This window comes from Plutella xylostella, chromosome 20, assembly GCF_932276165.1.
Source record: "Plutella xylostella chromosome 20, ilPluXylo3.1, whole genome shotgun sequence".
Lineage (NCBI taxonomy): Eukaryota > Metazoa > Arthropoda > Insecta > Lepidoptera > Plutellidae > Plutella > Plutella xylostella.
Genome location: NC_064000.1, coordinates 2,386,169 through 2,398,434, shown reverse-complemented (window position 1 = coordinate 2,398,434; position 12,266 = coordinate 2,386,169). Strand labels below are relative to the sequence as shown.

General features: G+C 36.2%; 1 protein-coding gene across 1 annotated transcript in view; it reads left to right on the top strand.

Annotated features, from left to right (window-relative positions):
- LOC105391153 (sodium-dependent neutral amino acid transporter B(0)AT3) overlaps window positions 1–12,266 on the top strand; it is a 28,830-nt gene that overhangs the window by 4,127 nt on the left and 12,437 nt on the right. Inside the window, exon 2 of the mRNA XM_048628245.1 lies at window positions 5,300–6,134. Coding sequence (XP_048484202.1) covers window positions 5,873–6,134 — 262 coding nt within the window. The 5' untranslated portion in view covers window positions 5,300–5,872. The remainder of the gene's footprint in view (window positions 1–5,299; window positions 6,135–12,266) is intronic.

Genomic DNA, 12,266 nt, shown 5'->3' with positions numbered 1-12,266 from the left:
ATGAGGAAAGTTTTGTAAAACTGATATTTACCTCCCGAAGAACGTTCAAGATTTTTTTTTTATTTTCAATAATAAGCAGTCGTTTGAATAATTTCACCAGATGTGGCAACTGTTATATTATAATATAACTAGTTGCGAAAAGGGATTATAGTAAGTGCAATATTTATAATTATTATGTAAGTATACGAAACTATATTGTTTGTTTGTATAACAAACAAAAAAAACTTTGAACAAAATTCGTTCAGAATGAGTCACCATCTTACCTACTAAGTGCCAATTTCTCCATAGTCGGTTAGAGCATAACCAGGGAGTAGTGGTTGACTTTTGACACATCTGTCATGAATTTTATATGGAGATGACGTATAATTCATGAACCAATCCCTGTCGGTTAGATAACTTACTATGGAGAAATTGGCCCTAACTATAAGTCAACCACTACTCCTTGGGAGAGGCCTATGTCCAGCAGTGGATGATTATTGGCTGATGATGATGATGATAGGTACTTTTGCTAAACCCTGTATAATATAGGAATCATAATAGCTGAAACAAAGTATAGAAGTAACTAAGCAAACGGAGGCGTGAGTGTTACGTATTTGCTTTCAATAACAGTTTGATTACAGTTTATTGATTTGATTGGCTGCATACCTAGTGCTGGCCTTGCGTGGGTGTCGCTACTGATGGCGCGCCACTCCCCAGGGGGTCAATCTGCTGGGTTATGAAACGATGTTTTAAAGAATCAGAATTACAAGAATTTTGATGCATGGACGGATAGAGATAGGTTAGGTTATAGGTTACAGTGTAATTTATTTATTTATTATAAAAAAACAACGCTTAACAGCTAAGGCCAACGCGCAATTAATAGTAATAGGGTTAATGTAATGAGAGTCGTGGACAGTTTAGTTTTTATAAAATTCGGAGGTTCTGCGCTAACCACGACTCTATCATAATTATAATGTATTACAGTCGTCGAAATATAATGGGCCTGTTTGGACAGCTACACAAATTTGCTATGTACTCTTGATTTACTTGATGAAATAGATAAAAAGACACATAATCAGTAAATTTTTTAATATTAACAAATTAAAAATAAGCCATATTTTTTAACGACCGAAAGGAAAAAGAACTTTTAAAGCACCAAAAGTTACTTATTGTTGAGATTTTTTATGATTTAGATTTGACACCAGCTGTCATCACATGGGTTATTCTTCGAAATTCCATTCTTCGTCTGATTTATATGGCCATTTTTTAATTTCATTTTTAGCTCTATAACATATGTTTATATGAAAATGGATACTCCAAATAACATATAATTGGAAAAGGCACTCTTTTTTATCAAGTAGTTTTTGAGTTATTGACGTTACATTTTTTTGTGGCCATATGAATCAGGACCAGAAGAAAGAACACCATGGAAAACCATCTTTGTTTTAAACATACAGCATTTCTCGTAATTTTCATGGACAGTCATCGATAGAAGAACTAAAGAAGGTTACGCAAAATAAAATTAAAACTTAAAATATATAATTTTGTACCAGTGGCATGCAAAAAGCTGTTCTGGGGCGACTATTTTCAGAATATTTATAAAAGTGTCAATATCTCAAAAACTATCGACATTTTACTAAGGTCATATAGTGATATTCTGGTCACTCCTAAGCTGTACTATCAGCCCTCCAAGGCATGACGTAAACTTTTGGATCATTCTGTATAGGATGAGGTTTTTTACCGTATGAATCATGTGCATATAAATCAGGATTTTGCATAAAACCTTAAGTAGTTCATAATACATTCACACTATAGTGTTGTTTATTTTTTGCATAAATCTATAACCCAAGAGCATTACATGAAACTCATATTTTAGAATCATACTCAGAAAATAGATTTTTCATAGGAGGAATATTAATCAGAAGGGTACCGGAACCAAGGCCATATGAATCAGATATTGACATTCTTTTCACCTGGATGTAGGCATACTAGGAGCATTAGGCATCTACTGGCTGGTGCGTTGGAGAGCTAGCTTCTAGCGAACGAATAGCCATACTCCCATTGCCACTACATGACCAAGTATGGTCATCAACATGTTACGACATATGAATCAGTACTACATGCCGGACACTCCTTAATTATGTATTTATAAAAAAACTTACGTATTTATAAGTACTAAATATTTTTTTTGTGAAAGCAAAACTCATTGCCCTGTCATAAAATTTTAATATATGTTAATAAATTAAAAGAGAAATGTGATACTGAACATTTTGTTCCTCAAGCTGGCAAACGGACGCTCTATATGAATCAGAATAATACACTTCAAATATTTTTTTTCAGTACTGAAATAGCATTTACTGAAAAAATGAGATTGGTTACAAATAGAGATAGAGCTAGTCTGTATTGAAAAAAAAATACGTGTCATTATCTTGATTAGTTACAGAGATATCCTCAACGCCGTCGAAAATACGGTCCCTGAAGAATCACCCACATACATTTTGTAGCGGTCCAAACGGGCCTCTTATATTTCGACGACTGTAAGCGTGCCGATTGCATGGCAGCTCTCCTTCTCTCCTGAAGCGAGAGTAACCCCCATGCTACCATTAACCTCAGATTTATTGCCCGTTTACTTTCTATCAACATCGGGCGTGAAAGGAACTTTCCTATAATTTAACGGGCCTATACGGATTACTACACGAAATCAGTGGTTTAGTTACCAAAAGCTGTGATTATGAATATTATGATTAGTATCGGTACAAACATAACATGACGTATCTTACCCATTAGGGAAGCATTATTTTTTATTTTCGTGGCTGAATAAAAACATTTAAAGGTAGAGTTCGATTTAAGTACGTAACTTGACCATTTATAATATGATGATGATGATGATTATAATCACATTGTTTCTTTGAAATTCATACATACATATGTACGTACATAGTACGTCCACTTGAATGCCGTTTGGACTGATACCGATAGGTGGACTTTAACCTTTAGGGTTCGATATACGCCCTCCAGTGTGTTAGCTCACCGTTAAGGTATACCTATAGAGGTAGATATAGGTAGATAGACACGTGAGTATGTGCTTAATCTGCCGGTCGGCCCCTCAAACTTCACCCCTCGTTTGCTTCACCCTTTGATGACCTAGCTCGGGGCTAGGGGGCTAAAATTAACCTACCGACTAGGTTTGAAATACAAACAGATTTTAGTGAAGATTCCTCAACTAACCTAGATTACAACGTCTTTTAGAATAGAATATATCTTTATTGAACACCACATAAATCAGACATACGAAAAACATACTTATAGACTAGAACTAATTTACAATAGGAGGCCTTATCGCTGAGAGCGATCTCTTACAGGCAACCTTATATATTGCGGAAACAATTCTTTTAGGCCCTATACAGATAGGAAGCTGGCTAAAGCTTTTTGTATGAGGCCTTACACGACTCTAGTGGGTAGATAACAATACAATTTATGATATAAAACGCTCGGTACACAAATTGTGCCTCGAAATTATTCCACGAATGAAAATAAAATAAGCAATTCATGTTTACTGTCTTAGGCCCCAGGTAGGCCACATTTGCAAAATAAACTTCCATAGTTCAACTTTAAGGTGTATTTTCCACCGACACGTCTCTTTGTAGTCTCCCTGTGGTTCAAAATTGAGTGTAGACGGCCTTGACATGGTTTCTTTAGATTGGGGTGCGGGTCTGGGGATCAAGGGGGTGATTACTGAACGCTTTCTGGTACCTATTCTGGGTCTTCGTAAAGAGTCTAGGGTTTTTTGGAAGTGTAGTGAGTAGGTAGATATCCTAACTAATATTATAAATGCGAAAGTAACTTTGTCTGTCTGTCTGTCTATCTGTCTGTTACTCTTTCACGCCAAAACTACTGAACGGATTTGAATGAAATTTGGTACACATACGGTCTAGACCCTGGGAGAGAACATAGGCTACTTTTTATCCCGGAATTCCCACGGGAAAACTTTTTAAGGCGAAGCGAAGCGCGCGAGAACAGCTATATTATATACTTACACTCACGGGCAATGAAAAAGTTCCATTGAGAAAATCACAAAATTACTTCTAAACGAAAAAGCTAACTTAATGACTCCTTCTGAATTGTTTAAGTACATTTTAGGGCGCATCAGAATATTACCAACTAAAATAAATAATATTTTGTAAAAAAAATCCTATTCATTGTTTAAAAAAATTGTGGCCATTTAGGTAGTTTCTGCATTTTGTAAGTGGAACTGTTTCTTTGCACGTGAGTGTACATTCGTAACGTTAAACTAAAAAGATCCCGACGAATTAAGAACCTCCTCCTTTTTTTGAAGTCGGTTAAAAACTTATAAACGGCGTGGTCTACCTAGAGATGGAAGCTAATTATAGGTACTACCTACATTCTTATTAAGTCAATTCGTTTAAATAGGTACCATGTGAAAAAAAAAAAAAAAAATATGCACACTCGTGCCTCCTGTAGGTTGACTGGTAGATAATGCTTTTAACATCAAGTTATATTAGTCATTTAGTATTAGCGCCATATGTAAACTACGGGATATATACCTAAGGTAGTATTTTTTTCCTCACGGCGGGACAAGAGACCACATTCAAAAATACATATACTCTGTCCATTATATTATTAGTTTTTAGACAGTCGAAATCCCATACATATTTGTCGACTGCAAAGGAAAATCAACTTTACTTACCAGACATAAGGAAATGTCAAAAATACAATAACATAGTGGAAGCTCTATAGTTAAGTATTTATCTAAGTAATTCTAATTGGTTTCAGGCCTTACTTTCAGACGCTATAGGCGTAGTACCATACTTATGAGCCTATGTGTATGCAGGTACATTAGGTTTCACAGATATAGTTATAGGTACTAGATAGACCGACTGAGCTCAAATGATATTACGATTTCTTGGAATATTACCAAGTGAATGCGGCAGAAGCCTCTAACTTAGGCGATTACTTTCATGAACGCTTCTGATATTAAAACAAAACTATCATTTTATTTCCTTCCATTTCACTTGGGGCTTCTATTGAGCCCCGTTACTGGTTGTAGGCTGGGTTTTATTATGCATGTAAAAAAATACAGTGGTTTGGAAGTCGGAAGGCGCCTATTTGTAGGTTCATCTCATAGAAGCCCCCATTATCTAACAACCATAGATGACCAAATGTTGTGCCTTCAGTACAGGCCCGAGTATTTCTGTTATTGTCTTAGCATATTTTTTAGGATGCGAATAGATGCGAATGCTAATAATGAGTTTTAAAAATAAATGTTTAAATATTTATTAGTCTACATTCTTTGTTTCAGATCCGTCAAGCTGCTCTTTCAATACTGAACATGTTAATATGGAAATAAACCCAGCTCACCACTCCTAGTATAAATAATGAGTTTTGCTTGAAACACGCAGTAACACATACTGTATCTATATGCACAGAGAGGCACAATTCGTCTTTAGAGATTCTCTTAAACTACGCCAGAAATTATTACAAAGAACTAGCATTTACTTCAAAGTAGTGGAATTTGTGAAAAAAGACGCGATTCGGTTCTTCACCTATGATTACGAAATACACCAAACTTAGTAGTGTGTTACTATGAATATATTCATAGGCAACGATTACCACTCAAAGAATCTCGTCAAATTGAAACTGCGTTAATTTTACCACTTAAAATAATTGCTTTAATTCAATTAACACAATAGATTAATTAATACAACCAAAGTAAAGACAATAATATTGAATCTTAAATTAATTAACTTAAAATATTAGTAGAGAAACCTTAGTTGCCGCCTTAACCTTAAAATTATAAAGTAAAAGTCACCTGTCAAAGTTTCCCGCTCGAAAAAAAGAACTACGGCAAAGGAACTTGGAATAAACAGCCAACATGTCGGCAAAGGCTGAGCCTATTGGGCCTAGAAATGGTCATGAGCTGGCGCCTCTGAACACGAGGGCCGATGGAGGGGAGCGCACGCACGGGGTCACCATAGTGCTGCAGGGCTCCCGGGGGTCCCTGCACCAGGAGGTGCCAGGGGAGGACCGCGCCGCGTGGTCGGGGAAGCTGCAGTTCTTCTTATCCATCATTGGATACTCCGTTGGATTAGGAAACATATGGCGGTTTCCGTACTTGTGCCAGCAAAATGGTGGAGGTAAGTTAACGCTCTCTTTTAAAACATTTAATAATAATAATGATAATGGCCATCAGAGTAGCCGTTTAGGTTAACAAAACGTTTTAACAATTTTGAACTTCTTGAACTGTTTAATTTATCATAACGACCGATTTTAGAGCCAAATCATGCTCTTTCTAGAGAAATCATAGTACATAAGGGTAACTGTGAACTCTTTGGGTAAACCAAATTTCACTGCATACAAGTACAAGTGGTCAGTTTATGGTGTGTGTGTGTACACACTAAATAATGATCTTTATGTGTCGGCTCAACGCAAATAGCGACCGACCTCGCTGGGCGTGTTTACATGGAATTTGGCGGGAAATCTGTGATTAATGAGCTGTCAGATTATTTATCGAAGCGGATAAATATACGCTTCGTGTGCTTTCAGCTATTTATGTACATCTGTACAGGATAGGATACCTTCTTTCTGCTCTAGCGAACGCTTAATGGGGTAAAGGATACGGAAATTATAAAAAATACCTTTGGTTAATTAATTGTACGTACTTAAGCTCAATTTCTCCATTGTCGGTTATCTACCTAAGCGACAGAGATTGGTTTATCAATTATATACGTCATCTCCATATTAAATTCTTGACAGATGTGTCAAAAGTCTAGCAGTAATCCCTGGTTATGCTCTAACCGACTATGGAGAATTTGGCACTTAAGCTTGTTTTAACAGAATTTATAGCAGAACTAAAAAAGCAAATAGACACTGTGACTGGTCACCAAATTGAATTCCGAGTCCATCGCTTGCGGTCTTGCAGCCTGGTCGCTGACGTCACTGGCACGAAGCGATACGTGGGCCGATCGATGCAGCATTCGCGTTATGTAACCCTGCAGTCTGGCTGGGATAGCTGCCATATTTACTCACTATATGTATATGACACTATTATGTATTATGTAAACAGTATACAGGGTGTTGCAAAGCTGAAACCTACATGTGCAGCATGGTATATCTAAGCCCGAAACTGAAATCAGAAATTCAAAAAAAATATTTTTCGCGAATTTTGAATTTCTTATTTCAGTTTCGGGCTTAGATATGCCATGATGCACTTGTAGGTTTTGGCTTAGTATACCCTTTTTGCAAAACCCTGTATACGTAATACGTAAGTACCAGATTAAAATATTTTTCAGTATCAATAATGCTGGTCTCACTGTCCCGGCCATTGTCAGGTAGCCAGCCTTTTCCATTTCCATCCGGCTAGTCAATTATAAAACTAACAATATTATGAACTGAAACCAAGCAATTTATTATTTATTGTTTTCAATAGCTACGGGCTCAATGCCTACGCCATTTCGTAGCAATACTTCGTAGCGCCCCCGCTACGCCGCGTCGTAGCACTTGGTCCGCCCACGTATTTTTTAGCGACGATTGTTTCTGAAACAATGCTTTGATTGTTGCCTTAAATGTTGGAATACGAGTAAAATACCGTTTTCGTAGAATTTTACATCGATATTAAACTGTCTGTAAACGCCCGGGGGGGTTTTCGATACCTACGTACAAATTTCATAGATTAGTTAGTTGAATACCAGGAAGTATTGAAACTAAAAATATACGATAGTAAATCGTAAACAGACATTTCTCGAAGTGTCCTGTTTTTCCACAGACATGTCTGAAATACCACCCTGTATAATATGTAGCATAAGATTTAAATAATTTATCTACTTTCCCAGATAATTAAGTAATAGTTTAGCATAACCTAGCTACATAAATCAACGTATGACGCGTACATATAATACTAGCTGTTGCCCGCGAGCTTCGCTTCGCCTTAAAATTATTTTGCCGTGGACGACTCCCGAACTACCTACCCAATAACATGCCATGGTGGTATTAAATTAGATGAAAGTTGACAAATAAGTACGAAGATACTTGACTAAAAATTATTTTCATGACTTCATTGCGCAAAGACTTGTATAGCAATGGCAGAATAGTAATTTATAAATGTTTAATTTCAAGCATCTAACTTATGCAGTTTTGGTTTTTTTCATACTACTTATTTTTTTTCACTTTAACTCCCATTTTTCAAAACAAAACCATAACTTTACTAAGGTGTGCAGACATGTTAGATTGATAACATCTAGGTATCTTGCAATATCCTATTGTAACTAAGCTTTACGGCTGTTTTAACAGCATGCAGATTTCATCACGCACGTGGGATAGCACGCCATTTTCCCGCATCTCGTGTGCATATTCCACGCGTTACAATGAATACTTGTATGAACGCGTGCGGGGAAATCCCGCGTGCGTGATCAAATCCGAATGCTGTTAAAAACAGCCTAAGTTAATGCCGAATTTCAACCGCTAACTCCGGTTTTTGTGGGAAAATACGGTACCTAAGCTACGTCCCTTCCAAATTTCAAGTGCCTACGCTACGTTTAGCCTGTGCGTGTCAGTCATGGGAATTCCGTATAGAAAATCTCTGTACATTTTTCCTAAAACACCTACGTAATAAGTTTCATGGTTTTATCTTCAAAAATGACGCATAAGAACCAAATGACAATGAATGAAACCTCGTATTGAAAAGTACAGTCGTTTATTGTGTTGTTTTCGAGGACCTTAGAAACTTACTGCAAATACATACAAACTATAAGTACATTAGCTAAAATCAAACCATACCGCGATCTATATCCGATCCGACAACGCCATCTAGGAGCGGACATAGCTACTATATAAATTAAACTTCTAAAACTCAACACCCATAAAACCTTCAACTCCTATATTACACCCCCACACTGGGTTTTTTTTAAAATGCTAATATTTATTTTTTTGTGATTATGTAGTGCCTAAATACAAAATATAATGTTATTATCTTCAAAAATGACGAACTTCATACAAAATATGAAACCCTATTTCATCCACTCACACATCGAAGTTTCAAAAACGCTAGAACAAAATGTTTAATTATTGCTCATCAAGTGCTTAAATAAAAAGTTTATTTAAAAAAAGATCTACCCCGGCCGGGAATCGAACCCGGGACCTTCGGCATAGCAGTCAGGGTCACTAACCACTACGCTAGATTTTTATCTTTTAAAATCAAGTATTCGCATACAACTTTTAACCCCCCCTTTTAACCCCTTACAACCTCCGTTTCGCAATAAAAAGTAGCCTATGTTCTTTCTCAGGGTCTAGACCATATGTATACCAAATTTCATTCAAATCCGTTCAGTAGTTTTGGCGTGAAAGAGTAACAGACAGACAGACAGACAGACAGTTCCGGATATAACCAACAGATGGCACTAAAAGCGCAATACAGAGAGCTTGTATGGAACCGAGGCCATTTAATATGAAGATCCTACATCGCGGTATTAAAGTTTTTCAGTTGTCTGAAATAAATACAAAACCTAATATGTTAAATCTATTCTATAGTAGGAGAGTCAGACAGTGACTTTCGCATTTATAATACAGGGTGACTTTTTAGTCAGTAACGAAATTTTTTCCATGAGTTAGGTATGTACAATAGAGTCGATTTCAATGAAAAAAATAGTAGGTAAATTTTTCATGATTTATTTTTTTTGTATCCCGAAATATTGCTAAAATATGGTCACTGAGTCACTGAGCAATAAATGTTAAAAGCGATAGGTTTCTCACGATACAAACAAAGCCGAAATTAGACCTTATTGCCGCCATAAACCAATAAACTCTCGTTTAGCATGAGAAAGGGGCGGAGCTTCATTTTGCAAAGGATGCCGCCGCTAATGGGTAATGTGTCATCGATCTGACGTCAGTCGCCTGCGCACCGCCGCGTCACACGTGTCTCTGTTTACTCAAAAACCTTTTTTCTTTCGACGCGCGCGCACCCCGGGCCGACTTGTGTTGTGTTTGTGTGTGTGTGCTAAATGTATTCTAACCAAGAGTAGGAGTAGGTATGTCGAAGAGTCCCAAAATCTCGCAGACCTCAGAAATAAGATAATTGTCGCTTTCGAGGAAGTGAAAAATTACATTGTGGTGTTAAATAAATTAAAATACAATGAGTTGAAAGTGTTGTGACGTGCCAGACTTTGTGTAGATGTGTAGAAGGGACTCCACTTCGAACAATTTGATACTTCATCAATTGTTCATCACTTACAGTGATTGAGGAAGTGTGTGCTAATTACGGTGTTGCGGTAAGGTCCCCTTGGATTTGGATTTTTATTGCAATTTGACGGTTCTAACCCCTTGAAAGTAAAGGGAAAATCATTGAGCAACTTATGAATTTATTTGAAACTAGCTGTTCCCGCGAGCTTGGCTTCGCCTTAAATAGTTTTCGTGTGGGAATTCCGCGATAAAAAGTAGCCTATGTTCTTTTTCAAGGACGAGACCATCTGTATACCAAATTTCATTCAAATCCGTTCAGTAGTTTTGGCGTGAAAGAGTAACAGACAGACACAATTAGGTACTTTCGCTTAGTTATATAACTTAACATCGTTATCAAACCGCCGTAAACTCATTGATATGTCCTTTCTTTTCAAAATTTTAAATAACTTAATCGACTCCCCAACACTTCTATCTAAAATTAATTTTGTGACAAGAATACGCTTGCCCATTCGCACCTCGCGAAATAATAATAAAACGGCACTTGTGCCTCCTAACTTAAAAAAAAATTACACTCGAAATAGCTTCATATCTCGTTCAATCACCACTTACAACAAAGAATTTTCTGACGTGGATTTATTCAATAATCACCTTATATCCTTCAAGAGAACCTCTTTCATAAGCATGCAACAATAAGTAATAAACTTTTCATATAAGTAAGTACAGTTCCCCTGAATTGATAGTGCACATGCAGATCTTCACACCCGAATCATTGAATCGTAAGAGCCTGAAACAAAACACCTGCATTTTGCACCTTGTTTTAAAGAAATAGGAGTCAATATCACGTGTCACATAATCGAAAGCAACCGATCTGTCAAAGATTTCTAGCGCACTATCAATTTTGGACAACTGTAAAATATTATTTAATCTTAATTATAAGTACTTACAAACTAACTTTTGTAAGAATATTGTAATGCTGCTTCAACATAAAGTGTCTATTTTGTAGTTTATACATATATATATACTTTCAAATTGATGTAATCGGATTCCAAATTGCTTCTGTATTATTAAGCGTCTCTTTAGCTCTTTTTATTTTTAGTATAAATTGAACTGTATTTTCGGCACAGTAAGGTCTATAATAGAATGTAAGTTTATTTAGATAATTGTCTGTATGTATGACTGTTTGTTGCCATAATAAAGATAAATAAATAAATAAAAATAAAAAATAAAGTTAGGATTCGCGGGCAAGTGGGCGTGGCCAGACGCGCTACTCACGCTACTCGCGCACGGTGACCATGAATCTTGGTTTTCTTGAGAAAACTTTGAGTGCCAATATCTTATAATTTTATCTGAAAGGTACTGAAAGAAAATACACGTATGTTATATTTTTAACCAAGGAATGCTATATTAAAATTTCGTTAGTGATTAAAAAGTCACCCTGTATTAGTTAGGATGTAGTAGGACTAGTAGGCACCTATATGGATCAGGCATAGGTATGCATTTTCTACGAATGGACTTATTTATAGTCGGGGCAGTAATTTTCCGTAGTATACGTTATTGATTTAATGGAATCAGATGTTTATATTGGAATTCAAGGTTTGTAACCTAGATTAATAAGTACCTAGTACTCCTAGTAGTATACAATTAAATTCTGTTTACAGGTACAGAATTTGTTACTATTTCTCCTTTTTGTATCTTTTGACGAGTATCTACGTACATTTCGCTCAATGTTTGTTCGTTCCAAAAATCACTAACAACATAATTATTATGACCAACACAGGTTAAAATTCGGGAGTTATGGTAAAATCTCCTTAAGTCTTGAAGGAACCTACAAAAATGGACTCTCATGAGTCGTATATTGTTCCAAAAAAAATACAATAGCCCCTATGGATTAATCATATGATTTAGCGTGACTTTCATATCTATTGCTGGTTTGCTTTGATAGTATAGCGAAAGAGCAATAGATTTAATTACTTACCTTTAAATGTATATGCAAGGCACCCTTAGGCCTAATTTCACAATACTCTGTTAGATTATAACAAGGGATTAGTTGTTGACTCTTGACACATCTGTCAAGAGTTCAATATGGAAATTTTATT